Source organism: Capsicum annuum, chromosome 2, assembly GCF_002878395.1.
Source record: "Capsicum annuum cultivar UCD-10X-F1 chromosome 2, UCD10Xv1.1, whole genome shotgun sequence".
In the NCBI taxonomy this organism is placed as follows: Eukaryota; Viridiplantae; Streptophyta; class Magnoliopsida; order Solanales; family Solanaceae; genus Capsicum; species Capsicum annuum.
The window spans coordinates 141784619-141808392 of NC_061112.1; the positions used below are offsets into that span (position 1 = coordinate 141784619).

General features: G+C 35.0%; 4 protein-coding genes across 7 annotated transcripts; 2 read left to right on the forward strand and 2 right to left on the reverse strand.

Annotated features, from left to right (window-relative positions):
- The first annotated feature begins 4760 nt into the window (after positions 1–4760).
- Positions 4761–13611, forward strand: LOC107860060. 4 transcript variants are annotated; one of them, XM_047407267.1, is made up of 6 exons: positions 4761–5744; positions 5856–5917; positions 6040–7872; positions 8827–8953; positions 9095–9801; positions 13490–13611. In XM_047407267.1, the coding sequence occupies exons 1-5, from the start codon at positions 5564–5566 to the stop codon at positions 9799–9801; spliced, it is 2910 nt and encodes a 969-aa protein (XP_047263223.1). In that variant the 5' UTR covers positions 4761–5563; the 3' UTR covers positions 13490–13611. The 4 variants fall into 4 exon arrangements, with proteins under 4 accessions (XP_047263223.1, XP_047263224.1, XP_047263222.1 ...); XM_047407268.1 differs by having other exon boundaries at positions 9095–9766; positions 13455–13611; XM_047407266.1 differs by lacking the exon at positions 13490–13611 and adding an exon at positions 10432–10562 and having other exon boundaries at positions 9095–9815.
- LOC107860064 (plastidic glucose transporter 4-like) lies at positions 10187–13611 on the forward strand. The gene is made up of 6 exons (XM_016705281.2): positions 10187–10564; positions 10648–10747; positions 10841–10953; positions 11652–11745; positions 12253–12405; positions 13372–13611. Exons 2-6 carry the CDS (start codon positions 10673–10675, stop codon positions 13420–13422), a joined length of 486 nt encoding a protein of 161 aa, XP_016560767.1. The 5' UTR covers positions 10187–10564; positions 10648–10672; the 3' UTR covers positions 13423–13611.
- Positions 13612–14211: 600 nt separating this feature from the next.
- On the reverse strand, positions 14212–14907 carry LOC107860062. Its single transcript, XM_016705279.2, has one exon. The coding sequence runs from the start codon at positions 14905–14907 to the stop codon at positions 14212–14214; it is 696 nt and encodes a 231-aa protein (XP_016560765.2).
- A 4139-nt stretch (positions 14908–19046) lies between these two features.
- LOC107860063 (chloroplastic group IIB intron splicing facilitator CRS2-B, chloroplastic) lies at positions 19047–23733 on the reverse strand. Its single transcript, XM_016705280.2, has 9 exons — positions 22519–23733; positions 22205–22412; positions 21989–22073; positions 21833–21900; positions 20372–20422; positions 20133–20206; positions 19911–19969; positions 19700–19776; positions 19047–19324 (listed from the first exon to the last, which is right to left on the reverse strand). Exons 2-9 carry the CDS (start codon positions 22406–22408, stop codon positions 19208–19210), a joined length of 735 nt encoding a protein of 244 aa, XP_016560766.1. The 5' UTR covers positions 22409–22412; positions 22519–23733; the 3' UTR covers positions 19047–19207.
- Between the last annotated feature and the right edge of the window lie 41 nt (positions 23734–23774).

Sequence of the window (23774 nt, forward strand, 5' to 3'; positions counted from 1 at the left end):
TTTTGATTGATATTGTTTTTTTAATAAATCAAGCATAAATAATTTTATTTTCTAAAAAATAATCAGATAAATGTTATATCATGTTTAATATTTCAAATTGATTTTCTTTTGTAATCATAAAATAATGTAATATGTTTTTTATTTTATTTTTAGAAAGTCCCTAGCTTCAAATTGAAATAAATTATATCAAACAATTTGATAAGAATAAATTATCACAAGAAATAGTTAATAAGCGTACTACTTATCTATTTTATATTACTTGATTGATGTTAATTTGATACAACGTTTAATATTTTCCTAGTAATAATATATTTTACTAAATTAATTTTATTAATAATATTTTAAAATTCTAAATATTTGACTATGACTGCTCTACATAATTATTTAAAAGAATAATAAATTTTTCTTAGTTTTCTCAATTGAACAAGCAAAATGAAATATTTATTTTTGTCATACACTTAAAGGGAGTTAGTAATTTATTAGGTCGATAATTGTAGAAAAAGATAAATATGTGCAGTAAGCTTTCGCTATGCGTAGAATTCAATCAAAATTCAAACGACAAAGATTTATCATATTCAATTTGCATTTTTACAAGGTCATATTTTCATTGATCGTATAGTGACCTTTGAATCAAATAACAACAACTTTATTAGTAATGCTAAAACTCCCCTTCTTGGTAAAACAAGAACTATTTTCAAACAATTGGTGGAGGGATCTAATAATTATTATTAGGGACCCAAAGGTGATTTATGGGTGTTTAACATATGTACTTCCTCCGTTTCAAATTATTTATCCTAAATTGAGATGATACATTGATTAAAAAAATAATGAATAACATATCTAGTTTATCATAATACCCTTATTAAATGATGTTTATATTTTAATTGGAAAAAAATAATAATTAATGTATAGAGTAAAATATGGATTTTTTTTTTTATTAATGAAAAAAGATACGTAAAATGAGAAAATTAAATTAAAAAATTTAGAACGAGTAATTTGGAACAGAGTAAGTATGTACTTAGCAATTTAATTAATGGTAGTTTTGTCATAATACAGAAAGATTAGACAACAACATAGTCGAAGGTGAAGCAATATCCTTGGACCGGTAAATCATTGCCGGCACTTGAACATTCACGTGTCGGTAACTTACCCGAGGTCCCTCTATTTTACTCTCGAGACTACCAAGTACAACCACACGCGCTTCATCCAACTACCATATGGGTCCTTCCAAAGGAGTGCGTGTGTACACGCAGCGGGTAGTATAAAACAGTAGTACATTATTCAAATTTTACGTTCCCAACCACCATGTCAAGACAGCACAATGTAACAGACAGACGTAGACTCGACGGTACTGCGTGCTGATCAAAGGTTGAAAATACAGCTCACCTTTTACACCCATTTTTTACAAAGAAAACAAATGTGCTAATAGTTAGTAAAGTTATTTTCCCATGATTTGTATGTCGGGTTTTGAGATGTAAAAGTAATTACTAATATTTTTTTATAATTTTCATAAATTTTGCTCATACGAAATGCTTTGTACATGTAATTACACTTTCTAGACAGTTTTTGATGAAATCTTTTGTAATTTGTTGAACGATAAATGGTTAAGTTTAATATAACTGAAAAGAAAGCTCAATAATTTTTTCTTTTGGAGTTTTTGACTCGTTGAAGCCTAAATCAAATGTATAGTGCTATTAGTTGCGTAGGATGTTATGTGTAAAATTTTAACATGTAAAGCTGACAGATATACATTATTAGAATTAACAGAAGTTTATAAGACCTATTCTGGTTTTTTAATTATTCATTCCTAAGCTGATAGATAAATTCAATAGAGTGACAGTTAGTTCGGTTATATTAGATGGAGCGAAGTATTGATCAGTCAAAAATTCTTATATTCAAAAAATTGAAAGATGACGGAAATACAGATGTTGTGTTGGATGTGCGGACTGACTAGGAAAGATAGAGTTAGGAATGAGACTATCCGGGAGAAGGTGAAAGTGACTTCGGTGGAGGATAAGATGTGGAAAATGAGGCTGAGCTGGTTCGAACATGTGACGTGGAGGGGCACGAATGCCCCTGTTCATAGGTGTGAGAGACTAGCTTTGGATGGTTTTAGATGCGATGGGAGTAGGCCGAAGAAATACTAAAGAGAGGTGATTAGGCATGATATAAAACAATTTCAGCTTACTGAGGACATGATCCAAGATATGAAGATATGGAGGGCGTGAATTAAGTTAAAAGGCTAGTGCATGCGAGTGAGTTATAGCCAATGGTTAAGAGAGTTGTGGGATAGCCGGGGTGGTAGTCTTAGAGTTGTGTCTATAGGTTGGAGCTGCTAGTAGGAGGATATGAGGTGGTGGGTGTCTTTAGTTTGTTAGTATAAGATATTACTTTGTAGGTGTCTTATTTCTGTTATTTCGTTTTATTTCATGTTTTACTACGACTTTATTTATAATTTTCTGTCTTGAGTCGGGGTCTATCGGAAACGACCCTATACTTTTTTGGAAATAGCTATATGCACTATGTATATTTTATCCCCAAAACTTTATTACGTGGAAATACACTGAATTGTTGTCGGTATTCCTAAGCTATTTTCAATGATTAGCAAAATCAAAATAGTAAATTTTTTTTTTAAAATTATCTCAACAGATTCAAAAATCACTCACTTCTCTGAATCATAGCCTATTTTCATGTATGCACTCAATAGCAAAATCTTTTCATAAGCAATGACTCTCGGAATCATCACAATTCATCAATACACGGGATAGATCCGAATGCAGTGTATAAATAATTTTTTCATCATCTAAAATCTAAAATTAATAAGGGACAATCGAACAAATCCCATAAATTCATGCAGCATACAAAATAGGTGACAGAGAATCCTTAATCCTAGTCCCGTTTCGCCATAAATTTTTTTCCCTTTTTTTTGATTTTTTTCACTTTTCCGAAAATTATGGTATTTGGTTATGAAAAATCAGAAAATTATTTTGGAGTTGGATTCAAAAAAGTGAAATTATTGTTTTCACTATTTTCCACTTTCATTTTCAACTTTCATTATTCTTACATATAACCCCAATCTTTAAATTTTTTCACAAACACCTTTTATAACGTACAACCAACCACAAAAAAAATAAAACTATTATTTGTTTTCTATAGTACAACATCATTTTTAATTGTTACAAATATTCTAATATATTTTTTCTTCTTTTAACCAAAATTTACTAACGTGAAGTAAAAAATAATAAATGACAATCTATGGCAGAAATATATCAACATTATTTTGAATGAACTATATCATAGAAATATAAGGCTTAGTACATTATGTTATTTAAAAGTGAGAAATTTAATATTTTTTTCTTGCTATTCTAATTTTCTGTATATGTCATATAATGAGTATTATGATTCTAATAAATTATTAAAAAGTGGTCAATAAAGTTGTATATCAAACATAACGTAACGATCGATATTTACGATACAATAATATTCAAGGAAAATCAATATGATTAATAAAGAAAAAGAAAAAAAATCAAAACTAACCTATTCAGAAATAATTCATTCGTAATTTTTTTTTAAAAATACCACATTCAATAAAATAATTAATTCAAGTGAAAGTAATTAAGAATTTTCATCAACAAATATAAGAATATATAAAATATATTTATATATATCAATCATATTTATCAAAATATATTTATTTTATTCAATCGATTATGGTTAGATAAACCTATTTAGCTCGTGCTTGTGATGTTTTTATTCAAATTTTAGAAGAATAACAATCATAATAATTAGTTTGTTGTTAATTATTTTATCAATTGAAGGCATATAAATTATTTTCTCAACATTTGGTTGTATGTTAATAGGTAAATTAGTAGTTGAGTGATTTTGATAATTTTTAAAAGTTGAGGGCATAAAATCATATTTAAATTTTTTCTTTTAAAAGTCTAAAAAAAACTTTTAAAAAGCCATAACCAAACACAACTCCAACTCTAATTCCAAAAAAAAATAATTTAATTTTTATGGCCAAACGCCTACCTAGTATCTTTCAAAACGAGGAGGAAATGGTCTTCTAATATACTCCCTTCGTTTCGGAATAAGTGAATTGTTGAGGTATTTATTGATGTTTTAAAATAAGTGAATCATTGAATTTTTTTTTCAAATTTGCCCTTATGATTTAACAACCAATTAACTTTTGAAAATATATTACAAGGTCAATTTTTTTTTTTTTGGTAAAAATGAAAAGTTATGTTAAATTTATGTTTTTAATATTTTTTTCTTAATATATATGTTAAAATTTAACAATTTATTTATTATAAAACGAAAGGATTACTATCTATTAGTACAATTTAAATAGAATAAACTAATCATGTCAGATCTTTTATAAATACTTTTTAAATTGAAACTACAATGTTACAAATAACTACACAGTTAAGGAGCCTTTGACCGTGAAATTTTTTTATTTTTCATTAAAGAATTATTTTATTTTAGTGAAAAAAATAGAACTGTAAGTACTTGACATGAAAATTTTGAATATAATCTCATAATTATATTTGAAAAAGTAAAAATAAATGATACAAGTTTGATATATTTTTATTTTTTTTACTCATAAAATTTTAAAAATAAATTTAATTTATATTTATAATGAAATACAACTCAACTTAGACTCTAAAAAATTATAATTTTCATGATCGATAGGAGTAAATATGAATAGAAAATAAACACCGTTTATATAATAGTATGATATTGAAAACAATGAACGAAGATGTTGGGTATCATGGCATGTTGAACATCCCACAGAGAGCGTGGGGTTGCTTACTTTGTCCATTCTTTGTTATGCTACGCGTCAAAACTTATCCCTTTTTCCTCACACTCTGAATAAAGCAAAGGGATGAGCCGTTTTCATCACTTCCAACAGCACCTTCTGGGGTTCCTCACTAGCCTAAAGAAGAGAATTTTATTCTATTTTCTGCGTGGGTGAGTTAGCATGTGCCTGTAGGGTACAAATAATTCTGCTCTTTTCACTGCCGTAAAGAAGATTAAAAAAGGAAAAGAATCTGGTAATCCAAGATTCAGTCAATACCCTTTTCCTTTCTTTTCCTTTTTAGCTTACTAGAGTGTACTGTTACTAGTTCTAGCAGTTTTCTTGAACAGTAGCACATTTGGTGTAAGTTAAAGATATTCTGGGTATTGCTGTTTGTATTTTCTTGTTCTGTGTTTACTTTGTTTGACTGTGGTTTCTTGTGAAAAGTTTGTCATAATTGAACACAGCTCAGGGTTTTACTATTCATTGCCATTTTCTTGTTTCTTTCTGATATCTTGTTGGGTTTTTGGTTTGTTTCTGTCATGAAAATGTAACTTCTTTTTCCCCATTTTCTTTTTGTTTTTTTGGGCCAAGGAGGGTGAGTGATGTGGTGGGCAGAGGGGGCCAGTGGGTTTTTTTTTTTTTTCAATTAATGGTGAAGATAATGTTTGATAGAATCTTATTGTTGGGAAGCCAAAGTATGTGAATCACATTCAACAGAGTGTGGGAAAAAAGGTGAAGAAAATCAAGAAGGGATTTTGAAGGATGAATGTTAGTTCAGCTAGAGAAATGAATGATAGTTTAGCCATAACAGCATCATCATTGGCCATTACTGAGAAAAAACCTCAAAGGCCTGGTGGTTGTGTGGGCATTTTCTTTCAGCTCTTTGATTGGAACCGTAGATTTGCCAAGAAGAAGTTGTTTCCAAAGAAACTGCTTTCACCAGGTTAGCTACTTCGACATTCCACTCATTTCTTTAAGCAGAACGGTTACTTTCTTGAAGGTGATTCTAGCTAGAGGGCTAAATTTTTTCTTTGTTTGTGCTGCATTCTTATAGATCGCTTGAAACAAGCTTCAAAAAAGTTTGGAGGGGATGAGAAGCAGCCAAAGATTCGTTTGGTACTCATTTCTTGAACTATACTCCCACATTTAGCTTTCTTTTTTTCCCTCTTGTCTCAGATGTAAACCTGACAGGAAAGTTTTTGTTTTAATTGTTTTTGGTTCTTGCATGAACAATGTAGATTGCTAATGAGAACAGTGGGGGTTTTCCAAATGTAAAGAACAATGGAATGACCAATACATGTTGTGAAAGCAAGCGCAAAATGAAAGCTCCAAGTTTGGTTGCTAGGCTCATGGGTTTGGAATCGATGCCAGCAGCATCAGGCAGTAAGCCCAAAAAGGCTTCAGGTTCTGAAATTGGGAGCAATGTGGCAGAGAAACTCGGTGGTCAACCTGGCGGATCTGATAAAGAAGATATGGATTTCGAGAAGGCCGAAATAAAGCGTGAATTGAGGCCTCAAAAGCTTCAGAAGATAGGGCTTAGCGAGAGACGTTCAGTTTGCAGATTTAGTGCTGAAGCATTGCAGTTGAGGACTGTATTGTCAAGGCCAAGGAAACATCAGCCTAAATTGGTTTCTCCAGTAAAAAGTCCTAGAAATGTCTCTGGTAGAAATGCATCTAGGTTGATTGGCGCTGCAACTAGGATTTTAGAACCGGGTTTGCAAAAGAGTAGAGTGAAATGTGCTCTCACTTATCCTACTAGATATTTTTCCCCTTTGGAAGATAAAGCAGATTTAGCACCTCATCATTTGGAAGGCCCCAATCCTTGTGTGGATTCAAAAACTTTGAAAGGAACATCTGTGCCTTCATGTAAAAATTGTGGTTATTTTCTTCATAGTAAGAACGGTATACCAAATGTGGAAGAACACTCATCGTCTGTCTCGTCACCTATCTCTAGTTACTCTGGACCTCCTTGTCACGGTCCAGGAAGAAATATTCCAAAGTTGCCCATTTTCAGTAGCAGGGATCAACTAGAGAGAGTTTCTGAGGGTTCGTCCTCAGACGCCACTGCTGAAATAGATGATGTATCATACTGTGCAGAACTCATATTGGGCAAAAGATCTATTAGCAGAAGTCGAATGGAGATGCATGGCACCCGCCAAGGGAACAATGTGAAGAAGGATGCATCACCTGTCACTCATGTGCTTAATCAGAAACAAAATCAAACATCTCAGAATAGAGAGAGGGGCCTTATGAAGTCTAAGCCAAGTAGTTTGCAGAGCAACAGAATTTTAGCAGCTGCAGAATCTATGAATAATACCAAAAATTTTGTTGCACAGAACAGAAGGCTAGGTGCATCTACCCGATTGAGGATGCCAGCCACAGCCGATGGCTGCAAGTTTGAAACGGAAAGAAAACCTTATTCGAGTAGAAGTGATTCCTTCTCTCCGGTGCGGAAGAAGAGATTGAATAATGTCTCTAGACAAGGAGACAGTTCTAGTTTTGTGAATGCGAATATGGGAGGAGAATCAAGTCCCTCTTCTGACAAAACAAGTAGAAAAGATGTTGCTTTTCCAATTTGTTCTGTTGATAGTCACTCCACTAAACCAAAGTTGCCATGTTTGCGAGAGGGTGTTACAACCAATAATAGTTCTGAGGGATGTAACGTTGTTTCATTTACATTTAAATCTGCAATGAAGCAGAAAGCTGGCACTCATGCAGAAGTCACAAAAAGGAAGTCTCAGAATTACTCAAGTGTTGATGCTACTCGGGGGAGATCCTTCTTTAAAGGAAATGATGAAGCACCATGTTTGCATAAATCCTTTCCTTTGAAAGGGGACATTTTAGGAGCACTTCTGGAGCAAAAGCTAAAGGAATTGACTAGTGAAGAAGAGTTCGGAGAAGGGGGCGCTGCACCTAGAAAAAGCACTGCAACGATCCTTCAGGAGCTAATAACGGCTTTAAATGAAGAGAAACAATTTCATCTGGACAGTTCGCCCGTTAGACCTAGCAGGAAAGAAGATTTGTGTGATGATGGTGATGTATCTTCTAGAAATACTTGCATGAATTTCCAGGTAACAGTTACTTAAATGTTAGCTATCTGAAGTTGCAGCGAATAAAATACTGAATGACCTCTTGTGAAATATATTCCCTTTTAAAGCTGAAGCAACTTAATTATCTATGATTTCTTAAGAGGGTAAACATCTTTGGACTTCTGGATAGTCATAAAATTCATTTGATGAAATTGGTTCTCTTCCTGCCTTTGTGCATCATATCATACTAAACTAGTACTAGGTGCATGTGCAGTCAAGATAACTTATACAGCACACTATGTTACAGAAGAACACTTCTATTAGGTTTATAATATGTAACCAGAGCACAGAGAAAAAGCCAATGGTTGATAAAATTTAGAAAGACTAAATCAAGCAAAGCCTAGTGCATCAAAAGTTACAGATTACGCAAATTTAGCATCATCTCTATCAGGGAATCCACATCATTTACTGTGACCAGTTTTTTATAAGTATATTTCTTCTTATGGCCATGTATCATCTGGCTCAAAGCTAGAATATTAAGTGCTTTTGGCTTAAATTTGAAACATAGGCAACCATTGGAACTGTACTAGTAGTAGTCGGGAAATAGCATTTCAGGATGCTAACGGTTCTTACTGTCTTCCTTAATGCATAAAACTCAGTGTATCTGTGTTTCCTTTAAGTTTATATACCCAGGTTAGGCACCTGATTCATGATAGTAAAATTTTTAGCAGCTGCCTCACAAAATTTTGACACCCAAGATCAAATGAAACCTTTTTCGATTGTCATCACGTAGACTAGGCTTTTGAGAAGTCCTTTTCTTCTTTCCTCACTCAGCCAAAGAGTGTTAGTTAAAGGTTTAGTTATTGTACTATTATTCAGCATTTTCCCCCGCCCTTGCTTTTCAAGTGCATAAAAATTTCTTAGTGTGTCTTGCTTCAGTTATGAACCTATTGTTATTTGTCTGAATCTTATTATTGCTTTTGAATTCGTGCTCAGGCCATACCAGATTCAGCAGCAACAGATTTAGTTGGGAATTCACTTGATCACCATAGTCCGGGATGTGTTCTTGAAGCTGCCTTTTCAACTGACAGCTACCTCTCCAGCAGTCCCAATAGTAGCTCAAGTATGGTCCCCGATTCGACATTTTACTATTTGCATACTTCATACTTCCTTTCTTTCCCTCAAATACATAAATTAAAAAAGTAACACAACTCTGAACTTGGATTTCATGCTTCTAATAAATATGATGCTTGTTTACTTCCAGAGGACAAAGTGCTTGCTGGATCAGTGGACTCTATTGATGATGAACCACTCTTTCCAGAACCTGATAGAGATCTTTCGGATTGTGAGACCTCATTATCCACCAGGAGTTGCAGAGCACTGATCACTGACCATTTTAACAACGTTTCTGGATTGCTAAGCAAGATTGATCAGTTAAAAGGAAGCAAACTCAGTTATGCAAAAGAGGTCATTTTGAATACTGAACTCATATTTAGAACTACACCTCAACAGCAGGCTCTACCTGTAGAGGATGGGTTCTCTGTGAGCCATTTTCTCCTCAATGAACTTGAAATGCTATCGAGTCTTCTGTGGATGACTTTCAGTCAGCTGCTTGGCTGTAACGACCCAAAACAAATGAATCAGCTTAAAGGATTCGCCTTTGATTGTCTATTAGAGTACCTAGACTCAAAATTTGCTCGATACTCTGATTCTGGTTTCAGAACCTGGACCAAACTACCATCAAGTATGACCAAAGAGATTCTGATTGCTGATATTATTGAAGAGGTCAAAGAGTGGACAGAATTTGTTGGTTTGATCCCAGACGAGCTAATAGAATGGGATATGAGCCATTCTTTGGGTAAATGGACCGATTTCGAGATTGAAGAATTTGAATGTGGCACTGAAGTTGCTAGGCATATTCTCCAAGAATTAGTAGATGAAGTTGTTTTAGACCTCTACAGTTTTAGCTAAATTTGGATGGAACTGTTAGTAGCTCCTCTTTTTGAGACTTTGTTGCAAGCCTATCAGTGCTGTTCTCATGTGATAACTCCTTGCCTCAATAATGTCAAGCAAAGTATTTTGTACAAATCATTGATTCTGCATCTGATTCTACTTATTCTACTTGCGCTTTTGTATTTATGATGAACATTAAGAACAATCCCTTCGTGAACATTGTTTGAAGTAGAACATTACAAGCACAAAATGAAAAATGGTTGAAATGTAAGAACAATTTGAAGGGAAACCCAATAAGCCTAAATGGATGCATATGCATTATTATGATATTCAATGTTCATCAATCCATAAGCAAATTACTTTCTATAGTTCCCAGTAGGTTACAATGAGTTTTGAATGAGTGTTTTTTAATGTGAAATATAGCTTCAATTGACTACTATCCTAGTTTGCTGATTCCCGAGCTGCTGGATAGAGGGTCAGCTTCTTTAGGAAGCTTTTGCTCTGTCACAGAGTTAATGTTTTGGCTGTGTTAGGGAAAGCAACTATATGGCAAGCCTTGTTCAGTTGTAATATTTCTTACAGTTTACTTCCTTTGATTTCTTATCTAGATATAAGAGTACCAGCTTTTTAGTTGATTGCTTTTATTAGGATGGATTGTTAGCACAGTTCTTGCTGGCGCCTTTGTTGGTTCATTTACTGGGGGAGCTCTGGCTGATCAATTTGGTCGAACAAAGACATTTATATTGGATGCAATTCCACTTGCAGTTGGTGCGTTTCTATGGTACGTACCTTACCATAGTCAAAGATACAATGTCAGCTCATTACCATTAATGCAATCATCTAATATGATGTCAAAACTTTCAGTACCACTGCACAGAGTGTTCAGGCTATGATCATTGGTCGCTTACTTACTGGAATTGGCATTGGCATCTCATCTGCTATTGTGCCACTTTACATATCCGAGGTGTATATCTCACTCAAAGTCACATCTGTTATACAGTATTTCAATGGTTTTACTTTTGTTTTCATAGGATCCTAACAAATTTTCGGTGCTTAGATCTCACCCACGGAAATTCGCGGCACACTTGGAACTGTCAATCAGCTATTCATTTGCATTGGAATTCTTGCTGCATTAGTGGCTGGATTGCCTTTGTCTGGAAATCCTTTGTGGTAATTTCCCATTATGTATGTTCTTAGAAGAAAACAGTTTTGAAATTTAACTTTTAAATGATTGGTACATGAAGTCATCCATAGGCCTTCCAAAAGATTCTGACAGAAGAAGATTCCAACAAGATGGCATGAATGGTTCTATCTGGGCCTGATTAGTCCAGAACCGATGGGATACCCATTTGGTGGTCCTAATATAATTCTGGACCTGTTTGAGATCAAAGTGGTGGTGGATGGCAGAGTTTAACACTTCGGTGCCTAATTTCTCTGTTCTTATTTTCTGTTGTTTTTATCCTTTAGGTAGTTTTCATTCTTTGTAGTGCATGAATCTTTCTATTGATAATGTTACTACTTAAATACAGTATTCACTTTAGTTCAGTTAATGGTGTATTTCTCTAGCTTCATTCAGTGGTGGGGTGAGTTAAGTTTAAGTTTATTTATTTTGTTCCCTGTTCAGATAATAAAGTGTCAGGTTTGTTGCTTAGTTTCTTTGATGGAAGTTGTATTGTCGTCTTGTCTGAAGTCTGGCAACTACTAGTTGTAGAACCTTATTCATTTGTGAACGCAGTTCAATATTTGTAATTCATGAATCTTCTGTTGATAATATTTAATCATTGTCTAACCTTTGCAGTTCTCGTGTTAATGATTAAAGATTTGGTTTTAAATCCATTAATTTACTTGTCTCGCCATTCATATGTCAGGTGGAGAACAATGTTTGGTATATCACTTATTCCATCTGTTTTACTTGCACTAGGAATGGCATTTTCTCCAGAAAGTCCTCGGTGGCTCTATCAGGTTTTTCCATAAGATCTTTCTTTTCTAGTTTGAAATCCTCAGTATGGGTATCCTGTCTACTGCTACAATCTATGTCAGAGACTTGGAGGTCGTTTGGTATGCTGGACAAGCATAAATAATCCTGGGATAAAAATTAGTACCGCCTTATCCCTTGTTTCGTTACTAATTATGGGATAAGTTATATCAGAATTACTAATTATTACTAATTAGAACGAGGACTAGTTATTCCTGTCAGAGGGTGGATAACAGTACTGGGATAGGGATAAGTTATCCCGGGATAAAACAATGAAAATGACTAAAACACCCGTGAGGTCCCTCAAACCCTTTTCATACTATTTTGTGCAAGTAATACTTTTTCTTAGAACTTTTGCAATGCATATTATTTTAATACAACAAACCAAACTGTCAATAACAAATAATACATGGATAACTAGCCCTCGCGTAACTTTTCTTAAAAGCAAACGACCCTTTATAGTCTTAGTTAAACTATCCACTTCTGTTTTGCAGCAAGGGAGAATTTCTGAAGCTGAGACATCTATTAAAAGGCTATATGGTAAAGAAAGAGTTGCTGAGGTTATGGTGATCTGGAAGATGCTTCTCAGGGTTCTTCAGAACCAGATGCTGGGTGGCTTGATCTTTTTAGTAGCCGTTACTGGAAAGGTATATCTTTGATCATTCAGTAAACAACAACATATCCAGCATAATCCCACAAGTGGGGGCTGGGAAGGGTAGGATGTACGGCGACTTTACCACCTTTGAGGATTTTAATCATTCAGTATTGTAGGTACAAGTGGGGGCTGGGAAGGGTAGGATGTACGCCGACCTTACCACCTTTGAGAATTTTAATCATTCAGAATTGTAGATAATGTTGATGGTGAGTCTAATAAGTGTCTGATGCTCAGTTCTTACATATCCTAAGGTCTAATAGTTTCCTGCATGTTATATAAGAATTGATCATTCAGTATTGTATATAATGTTGATGATGTGTGTCTAATAAGTACCTGATGCTCAGTTCTTATATCCTTAGCTATAACAGTTTCCTGCATATTGCTTAAGAGTGAACTCAAATTTCTGTACATGTTGTCATATTGTTAGCATCTGCCTTTTGGCTGTTATCCTGCACCGTGATCATTAGGAACTTCAGACAGTGGTGTGTAGTTCTGCTCTGCTGCATTAAAGAAAAGCGTCTCAGTTATTTTGCTTAAGTTCCAAAACCTTGATCACTGAAGCATAGGTTTTAGTCTGGGATGTGTCTCCTTTTTCCTCCGTAATCAACTTTGTTTTGCTTTGTTTTGTTTTTCGGTTTGTATGGTCAAAAATGTAGAGTAATGGACATTAAATTCTGTTGTCTTCCGCAATTTGTAACCTTAATAATTTCTTGGTTGAAAGAGAACTGTTACTGACAACTTAATTTGTTCTACAAGTACAAACAATAAAAGCCTGTGTGGTTTTTGCTTGTGCGCACACATTTCTCCACCTAAGTTTGTTCTTAATGTGCTATCATCAGTCTTCCATCATTGCAAGTGTATTTGATATTTTCAGCTCCTGATATTTCTGTGCCATATTGTACAACTAAAATATGACAATTGTACCACCAAATTGGTCTAATTGTTGTCGTCATTGCAGTTGTTAGCATTGGTGCAGCTATGTTCTTGTTCCAGCAGTTGGCCGGGATAAATGCTGTTGTCTAGTATTCCAAGAATTAGTAGATGAAGTTGTTTTAGACCTCTATAGTTCTAGCTAAATTTGGATGGAACTGTTAGTAGCTCCTCTTTTTGAGACTTTGTTGCAAGCCTATCCTATCAGTGCTGTTCTCATGTGATAACTCCTTGCCTCAATAATGTCAAGCAAAGTATTTTGTACAAATCATTGATTCTGCATCTGATTCTACTTATTCTACTTGCGCTTTTGCATTTATGATGAACATTAAGAACAATCCCTTCGTGAACATTGTTTGAAGTAGAACATTACAAGCACAAAATGAAAAATGGTTGAAATGTAAGAACAATTTGAAGGGAAACCCAATAAGCCTAAATGGATGCATATGCATTATTATGATATTCAATGTTCATCAATCCATAAGCAAATTACTTTCTATAGTTCCCAGTAGGTTACAATGAGTCGGTCCGATTCAAACCTATTGCTCTATACAACACTTAAGACAAATTTATAAAATCAATCTTCTGTAAAAAGAAAATGTAAATCAAAGACCAATCTTTCAAGCAAGTAAAAAGGACCGGACCACTCGGTGTAGTAAACTCCCGCTATGTGCAGGGGGGGGCTGGGCCACAAGGGTGTATTGTAAGTAGATTGTGTTTCCATAGCTTGAACCTGAAACATCCTCGTACATGGTAGCAACTTTAACGGTTACACCAAACTACCTTGTCAACAAATCAAATGTAAAAAAGATTGAAGAATCAAAACCACATGAAGAATGATTCTCCTCCATTCTTCAGAAGGTGAGAATCATAATTGTCTGTAACCAAGAAGAGTCCTGCCAGCAACTCTGTTAGTTCTTCCTACTCTGTTATCACCATTAATGGCACTCCTTGCAACAGACGTCAATCCCTTCAATTCCTCCACATTAGCATAACTCTTCCTAGTCATCAAACCCCCAATCCTCTTCTCCGCTGAATTGACCGATTTGCTACCTCCAATACTCCCAACAACCCCATAAGACTTGCCACTTTTTACACCAGACGGAGGCGGAGTAGCTGACTTCTCCTTCAAAGTCGGCAGCATAGTAGGTGGCGGCTTTCGATTCTCCTTCCTCAATGCCGATGAAAAATCAGGGACTGATTGAGCCAAAATCGATGATCCTTTTGTCCTCTTTGGTGGTGTTACAAAACTCCCTTGAAATTTCACCTGTTTCTTCGGAGGAGTAACAACAAACTCCGCTTGGTAATCCATTTCCTCCTCCTCTTCTTCGGGGATCGATTGTTTCATGTGCTTTATTCGCAGTTTTTTCTCTCTAAGATCAGCATACGCTTTGTAACGAGGACCTCTTTCCATCAGTAAACAATCAGTAGTGAGTTGAAGGAACTGGGGTTGATCAGAATTTGAAAATTGTGAGAGAATTAAGGACTTGGGGTCGAGTGCTGCGTACAGAGAATGAAGCGTTTGAGTTTGAATTGAAGATTCACTGGTCCCACGCCCAGCCATGGCGAATGTTGTGCCTAGACAGTGAATGCTTGTGGAGTTTTGTGTTTGAAGTTGGATTTGGTGAAATTTTTTGTTGTTTTCAAAAGATTTTTGAGTCTCCATAACGGTCAAAAAATGAAGCCAATAGGACTTGGATATGTTACCACTTTTTTTCTTTTCTTTTAACTCTACTTTTTCTCTCTTTTGGTTTTCTTTTCTAACGTTCTTATTGGAAAAAGGTGGGTCCAAAAGTCAAACTTAAATGAAAGATTTTAGGACCCTCCCTCCCATTTTACCCATGACACAGCTATTAAAAAAATAATAAATAACATGGTTAATTTATTATACTATTTCTATTAAATGATATTTACATTTTAATTTAAAAAAGAAGTAATTAATGCAAAGGGTAAAATATAAAAAAAAAAATTATCTTGTTTTGATAAGTAAAAAAAGGACAAGTAAAACGGAACATCAAATTAGAAAATTTGGGACGAATAAAATACGAAGGAAGGAGTATATTTTTGGGATTCTACGAATCAAAGGAATGAAATTAGCATATGATGATTAACGTTGGAATCCTATGCCAAATGAGGAGGAAAACTCCAAGGAAAAGAAAGGATCTTTTCTTCCTCGTACAAAATTTTGCAAATGGGACGGCAATTTCTCAGCATCACATGTGGATGGATATACCAAAATTACCATATTCCCACACACGATTTTTGTGCCATTTGTTCTAAATTGTTGTTGATTTTGCATTATTTTCATCCGATATCATCAACGAAAATCATGTCATTAATAATAATAATAATAACGCCGCAATTAAAGAAGTGATAAATAATGAGAAATTGTCTTGCAAAGCTTCAAAGACAACATGTCATTCAATGGTCATTTATAATGCAACATATGCAAAGATTCTCATCAAGTGCAAAAGATATTAAATAGTTCCTCGTGTAAATAATAGTAAGAACCAATAGTAGAAATCTAGGTATGCATAACACAAGCTCTAGGTTGTGTAAGCCACTTTAGACATCATAACATATAATTCAAATGAACTTACAACCCTCCAATGGAACAAGTAACTGAAAGCATTATCATCAACTCTCCCATTCACTCCATTCCAACAATTTCAATCGTTCTTTAACCTTTTTCCTTTTTTTTCCAAAATTTTGCTACATCTTTTCCTCCCGATGCTTGTTTGCTTTCGCTCTTATTTAGCATTGGATGGACTTAACCACGTAGTTTGAACTGCATTTCCAAATAACACGCTCATAGATGAGGATCAGCAGTCTGGTTCTGTAACACAAGTTCTGGGCTCATCGATAGAGGTTCTTCTGAGGTTACATGCAACCTCAAGGTTATGAAGAGAAGGAAAAAGTAAGTACTACTACATATAAGATGTGGATACCCATTTCTAACATGCTAAAACAGTGTTCTTTTTCCTTCGAAATAAGTCATTTCTACAAGTGTTTACAGATACTGCATGTTCAGCATGAGACGCTCAACTAGTTAGACTTTAAGTTACTATGTAACTATCGCGGTCTTTCATACATTCACTCTCGATTCATTACATCGAACTTTGTGATACTTGTATTTCTGCCCTACATTAAATCGCGAGATTCTAGTGCCAAAGCCTTCCAATACTACCGTCCTGACAGCCCCAACTCCTTGATCAAGTGCTGCATCCACCTGTTCGGGTACAACAAGAGATTGAAACATCAAAACTATTGATTGAACATCGAGAGCTCACATTGTTATTCTTGCTTAGCTTAAATATCTTTTTTCTCAATAAATAAGTAGGGAGAATGATGGAGGTAATGAAGGGTAAGGAGAAACAAATTGACAGCTCCTTGCATACATACAAAACAGAGAAATAAATAGTTATGATGTCCATGTCCTCCTTTAGGCTGAAGCCTCAATATACCATTGGGTTAAGCTCATCTCATCGTAAACCTACAAGGACGAGTGTAGACATTGCTTCAAATCATGGGAAAAGATTATTTGGAGCACATGTACATGGTATTATTCAATGTAGAGCACTAACCTAAACCCTAAAAAAGTCAAAAGAAAAGTTATCTCCTACGATTATCAAAAACTGAAAATGAGAAGTCATACGAAAAGGATGTGACGCAATGGCACCTGATAATATGCATCAAGCGGTCCAACCTAGTAGAATATAAAAAGTAACATTTGGATTAGGTTTATATATAACAAAGAGGAATTCGGAGTCCTCCCCTACCAGAAAGATAAGAGCAACCTTAAATGGAAAAGGAATCAACAGGGAGAAGGAAAGAGAGAAGAATCATCAGAGGTTATGTAGCCAACCAGAGGAAATAACTACATCCAACCTCGTGCTGTCTTCTAAAACAAATGACCTTCATAAAAATCTTCTAAAGCAAATGACAAACTCACAAGAAAAAGAAGGTCCCAAAAGTTCCACAATGCGTGTGAAAAACATAAGCAAATTCGTGTTTGCTTCAAAAATTTGAACAACTTGTTTTGCATTTCTTTTTCCAAATATTGTTTTTCAATCAGCTGCATTTGCAAAAACTGAGAAACTACTTTTGATTATCTTTCAAAAGTTTCCACTTTTTGCAAAAACAGAAAAAAAAAATATTTCTCTCTTGGTGTTTGGTTTGTAAATATTTTTGCGAATTTGACGATTTTTATGATTGAAACCTTCTTCAAAATTTTTGAAGCAAACAAGATTATGTGAAACATGAAACGACAAACGAAATAAAAGGTTGAAGAGAAAATAAGTAGAGCTCAGTTGCTCTAGAATGACTGTGTAACACCCCAACTTAGCAACGAGTTCACATCAGCAAAATATATAAGTAAGAAAACTTAGTCGTGCGGGTCTGGGCCCAGAGCGGATAATATCACTAGTGGGTTGGGCAGAGACATGGGCATCTCGGGCCTGTGTGGTTCGGAATGCCCATCGCGGTCAGGGCCTCGGGTCGGGTCGTGACAGAATGGTATCAGAGCCGCTCCTATATCAGCCCTGTCGATGTGGGTCAGAGTTCAAACTGAGTGTAGGCAAATCCCATTCAGTGGGGCAAGTGGGTCAGAGTTCAAACTGAGTGTAGGCAAATCCAATTCGGTGGGGCAAGGAGTCCCACGTAGACTTGATACCTCCAACACCCTCATAAAACTTGCCACTTTGCTACCTCCAACACCCCATAAAACTTGCCACTTTTTGCACCAGACGGAGGGGGAGTAGCTAACTAGCTACTTCTCCTTCAACATCGGCAGCATAGTAGGTGGCGGCTTTTGATTCTCCTTCCTCTATGCTGATGAAAAATCAGGCACTGATTGAGCCAAAACCGATGACCCTTGTGTCACTCTTTGGTGGTGTTATGTTAACTCCCTTGAACGTTGGAATCCTATGCCAAATGAGGAGGAAATTCCAAGGCAGAGAAATGATCTTTTCTTCCTCGTATAAAATTTTGCAAATGAGACGGCAAATTTTCAGCATCACATGTGGATGGATATACCAATATTACAATATTCCCACTTAAGTGAGTAGCATGATTTTTGTGCCATTTGTTCTAAATTGCTGTTGATTTTATATACTACTTTCAACCGATATCATCCAGGAAAATCATGAAACTAATAATAGCTGCAAAGACAAAATGTCAGTCAATTGTTATTTATAATGCAAAATAGTATTCTAGGTTATTCTCATCAAGTGCAAAATATATTAAATAGCTCCTCGTGTAATAATAGTAAGAACCAATAGTCGAAATCTAGATATGCATAACACAAGCTCTAGGTTGTGTTGTGTAAGCCACTTTGGACATCATAATATATAATGCAAATGAACTTACAACCCCAAATGGAAGAAGTAACTGAAAGCATTATCATCAACAATTTCAATCATTCTTTTATTTTCTTCCTTTTCCAAAATCCTGTTGCATCTTTTCCTCCCGATGCTTGTTTGCTATATCACTCTTTCGCTCTTATTTAGCATTGGATGGAGTTCAACCACCTAGTTGAACTGCATTTCCAAACAACCCACTCATAGATGAGGATCTAGTTGCGCAGCACAAGTTCTGGGCTCTTGTTATCCATTGATAGAGGTTCTTCCAAGGTTACATGCAATCTCCATGTTACGAAGAGAAGGGAAAAGCAAGAATTACTTATAAGATGTGGATACACATTTGTAACATGCTCAATAACAACTTTGCAAAATGGAACTCTAAATAAGTCTATTCTACAAGTGTTTACAGACGCTGCATGATCAGCATGAGACGCTCAACTAGTTAGACTTGAGTTACTATGTAACTATTGTGGTCTTTCATACATTCACTCTAGATTCATTACATCAAACTTTGTGATACTTGTATTTCTGCCCTATATTAAATCGCGAGATTCTAGTGCCAAAGCCTTCCAATACTACCGTCCTGATAGCCCCAACTCCTTGATCAAGTGCTGCGTCCACCTGTTCGGGTACAACAAGAGATTGAAACATCAAAACTATTATTGAACATCAAGAGCTCACATTGCTATTCTTGCTTAGCTTAAATAACTTTTTTCTCAATGGATAAGCAGGGAGAGTGACGGAGGTAAATGAAGGGTAAGGAGAAACAAATTGACAGCTCCTTGCAACACATCATATGCATACATACAAGACAGAAATAAATAGTTATATCCAGCACCACCTTCTTCTGATGACTTACTTATTTTACAAGAACAGAAATATATGGGAGCTTTATGATAATGAAGTTTAAGAGACGACTTGACCCATTCATTGGCATACCTTTCATGATGAGATAACATGAATAGTACTTTGACTAGCATCAAGAAGCGCAAGTACCTGTTTTCGCTCCGTATCACTGAATTTTTGTAAAAGATAGGCCTTCATGTCCATGGTCCCAGGTGGATTTCCAATGCCTACAATAAATACATGAAAAAAAAAATACTTTTTAGCTCAGAATTTCATAGAGCAATTGTGTAGAATACAAACACACAGTTTCAATTGGTAATTATTATGCTTTCACAACAAATGATAAGCAGTCAGGAGGAACCTATGCAACATCGTGGAAATTCACGGCGACCATCCAAATGTTCCATCACACTTTTCACCCTGCCAAATAAACAAGAAATCAAATGTAAAATTTTTTAATATTCCTCTGACTGAATAGAGCTTTTAATAACTTGGGCAGTAGAAAGAACCAATGAGCTAATATCACACACAGTACAATCAGAGATCCAGTATCATTTAGATTTTGACTACTCAAGAACAATACCCATTATGATGGCCATGTCCTCCTTTAGGCTGAAGCCTCAAAATACCATTGGGTAAGCTCATCTTGTCGTAAACCTACAAGGATGAGTACAGACATTGTACACTTCAAATCATGGGAAAAGATTATTTGGAGCATATGTACATGGTATTATCCAATGAAGAGCACTAACCTAAACCCTAAAAAAGGCAAAGAAAAGTTATCTCCTACGATTATCAAAAACTGAAAAAGAAAAGTCATACCAGAAGGATGTGACGCAATGGCACCTGATAATATGCAGCAAGCGGTCCAACCTAGTAGAATATAAAAAGTAACATTTGGATTAGGTCTATATATAACAAAGAGGAATTCGGAGTCCTCCCCTCCCAGAAAGATAAGAGCAACCTTAAATGGAAAAGGAATCAACAGGGAGAAGGAAAGAGAGAAGAAAAAATTGTTTTGTTACTTTTGTTAATAAAAGCTAGAACTATAAAAGATGCAAAATTATGAAACTATGAGAGAATAAAAAGGGAAAGAAGAAAGTAAGACCTATATGATATAATACAGGAAGCACCTTTCAGATGACATACTAAGGAACAGCCAGAAGCTTTTACCAAAGCATCTTTTATGCACATATCATACATGTAACTTTAATGAATCATCAGCAGCATGATTTCTCTCGTTCATGTTTAATCTTGGTTATGTAGCCAACTAGAGGAAATAACTACATCCAACCTCGTGCTATCTTCTAAAACAAATGACCTTCATAAAAATCTTCTAATGCAAATGACAAACTCACAAGAAAAAGAAGGTCCCAAAAGTTCCACAATGCGTGTGAAAAACATAAGCAAGTTCCTATTTGCTTCAAAAATTTGAACAACTTGTTTTGGATTTCTTTTTCCAAATATTGTTTTCAACCAACTGCATCTGCAAAAACTGAGAAACTACTTTTGATTATCTTTCAAAAGTTTCCACTTTTTGCAAAAACAGGAAAAAAAATTCTTTCTTGGTGTTTGGTTTGTAAAATATTTTTGCAAATTTGACGATTTTTATGATTGAAACCTTCGTCAAATTTTTTGAAGCAAACAAGATTATGTGAAACATGAAACGACAAACAAAATAAAAGGTTGAAGAGAAAATAAGTAGAACTCAGTTGCTCTAGAATGCCTGCCTGTTAGCTAGTTGTGGAATAGTAATATTTAGGAAGTAGAAGTATCAATAAAGAAGATTCTTTTTCAACCATTCTAAGGCCAGTGTTCAAAAGAACCAGATGGTTTAACAAAAACTCAGTAAAAATGGAAGGAAACTATGTCCGAACTGCTATTCTGATAGGGGACTAACTGTGAATTTTTCTATCAGTTTCAGTAAAACATTAATGTAAGCATCCTATGCAAAGGGTCAATATGCAGGAGATGGCATCTGATTAACTGGCAATGCTGGTCCACCAAGGTTTTCATGTTAAGGCAGTCAGAGAGTTGATCAAGGAACCTAACATGCTTCAACTCTTTCTACGAAGCAGATGCACAAGCATAACAGGCAACGTGTCAGTTCATTGCAAGTAGAAGCTGATCTATAAAGTGGCAACAAGTCCACTGACTCTTGAGTAGAGTTCCACAATGTTGAACGCACATATATATACGAGGCAGATTAATGGTTATGGAAAAGTCCGTGTACACACATCCACACACTGAGTAACTAAACAACAATAGCTACTGTATACATACTGCTTCTCCACTGAAATTCATGTAGGCCTGAGGCTTCGCCAATACAACAGGTACCTCTCCTATAGAACCTGCACCGAGCACATCACATAGAACCCGTCAAAGCTCAACATTGGTAATAAAAAAAAATAATTACAATGAGCAGATTCAAATAACCACCTATCCCAATCAACGCTTTCGACTGTATTGTGTTTAACAAGATTCCCTCCTCGTGAGAAACTCTATCAATGATCTCAAAACCAACCTGATTAACAAAACCCCACAATGGAAAAACACGAACAACAATTATTCATACACAAAAAAAATTGAACTTTGAAAGGAAAAACAAAAACTAAGGCAAACAAAAACTAAGGCTATGGGGTATATGTAAATTACATTGTGTCGAGTCCCATGATACTTGTTTCCAGGATTTCCTAGTCCAACAATCAACCAAGGAGTGTACTCAACCTTAACCCCATTAGACTGCTCAGGAAGTGAAGCTGACACTCTAAGCCTTACTGGGGCTAAAGGCTTTTGATAACAAGGGATTCTTGAATATGATATACTGCAAGTTTTGGGGGCATATACTGCATGCAACATTGACCTAATTAACAAAGAAAATTGATAAAACATGATGGGTATTCTTAGAATTGAAAACAAAATCATAACTTGGGGAAGAAAGGGAAATAAAATAGGAATCTTTAACATACCTTAAGTTGATTGTGTGATAGAGGAAAGAAGGAAGGAAGGAAGGAAGGAAGAAAGGAAGGAGAAAACGATTGAAGCTAAGAAGAAGGACTGTTAGGCAGACTCAATTTGCCCGCCAGTGGCACCACCATTTATGCTTCTTGATGAAAGCTTTGGATAGAGTCAGAGAGATGATATTTTACGGATACCATGTAAGTACTCCTCCCAAAAATATTTTTTATTATTATTGAACTTTTTTTAAAAAAAATTGATTCTTTAATATTTTAGACAAATAATCCAGATTACTGATAAATAATTAGACAAGTTAACACTGAATGCAGTTTCTTTTTTGGTTGGACCGTGAAATAACATTTCACAATAATAGATGATGGATGGACAAAATACAAAGTGAACATTAACTCCGAGGGCCAAAAAATACGAGAAAATAATTTTTATATCTATTCACAATTTGAGAAGAAGAAAATAATTTTACAATTTTTTATTTTTTTTTTATAATCATGATGTTTGTATTAGTTGGTCCGTACTTTGATTAATTTCATAAAAATCTGTCTCCTCCAACCATCCCATATGTATCAGATAACTCTATCCAGTAAGGTTATGCACACCTCGATTAATTTCACAGAATATCTGTCACCTCCGATCAACAACAAATATCAAGTTAGGATAGAACATATGGGAAAAATCACCCAATGTATATATGAGAATGCTTTTCTTTGTTGAAAATTGAATTTGGGATCTTATGGTGCTTAATTCAACTTCATTGAATCACTAGGCCACACACTAAATGCAATTCTACGAAAATTCACATACAATCAATGTATAATGAAGTTTATGAAACACATATTTCCTAATTGTCTTAGAAGAGTATTTTCTTTTTTTAATTTTAGAAGATGCATTTTGTAAAAAGAAAATATTTTTTCAAAATTTCAATCAATCAAATAAAGCAAAAATAGAAGTATTTCCCTCCTTACCAAAGACACCCTAGTACAAGACAGTTGATAAAAGAAAAAGGGAAAATCTAAATTATTTTTATTTATACTGTAAGAAAAATAAAAATTTAAAAGTAAATGCCAAAAAAATGAAAATTTACATGGTCCCTCCCTTTATGTCTTTGAAAATGGGAGGGGCCGGGTCTGGGCCATAGATGAGGTGGATATAGCAGTGAAACGAATAATAATCATATATGTGATGAATCAGCATAGCAGAAGAGAACACATCACGTGCGGGCCGTGTAGTGTAGTGCAATCTCTCCTACGCA

Bases quoted from the DNA above. Each gene is read 5' to 3' on its own strand.
- LOC107860060 (XM_047407267.1), top strand. From the start codon at position 5,564: ATGAATGTTAGTTCAGCTAGAGAAATGAATGATAGTTTAGCCATAACA. The intron at 5,745-5,855 runs GTTAGCTACTTC...GCATTCTTATAG, and splicing joins AAAGAAACTGCTTTCACCAG to ATCGCTTGAAACAAGCTTCA. The intron at 5,918-6,039 runs GTACTCATTTCT...TGAACAATGTAG, and splicing joins AGCAGCCAAAGATTCGTTTG to ATTGCTAATGAGAACAGTGG.
- LOC107860064 (XM_016705281.2), top strand. From the start codon at position 10,673: ATGATCATTGGTCGCTTACTTACTGGAATTGGCATTGGCATCTCATCT. The intron at 11,746-12,252 runs GTTTTTCCATAA...TCTGTTTTGCAG, and splicing joins GTCCTCGGTGGCTCTATCAG to CAAGGGAGAATTTCTGAAGC. The intron at 12,406-13,371 runs GTATATCTTTGA...TCGTCATTGCAG, and splicing joins TAGTAGCCGTTACTGGAAAG to TTGTTAGCATTGGTGCAGCT.
- LOC107860062 (XM_016705279.2), bottom strand. From the start codon at position 14,907: ATGGCTGGGCGTGGGACCAGTGAATCTTCAATTCAAACTCAAACGCTT.
- LOC107860063 (XM_016705280.2), bottom strand. From the start codon at position 22,408: ATGTTGCATGCAGTATATGCCCCCAAAACTTGCAGTATATCATATTCA. The intron at 22,074-22,204 runs GTAATTTACATA...TTTGTTAATCAG, and splicing joins ATCATGGGACTCGACACAAT to GTTGGTTTTGAGATCATTGA. The intron at 20,423-21,832 runs GTATGTATACAG...ATATTCTACTAG, and splicing joins TGAATTTCAGTGGAGAAGCA to GTTGGACCGCTTGCTGCATA.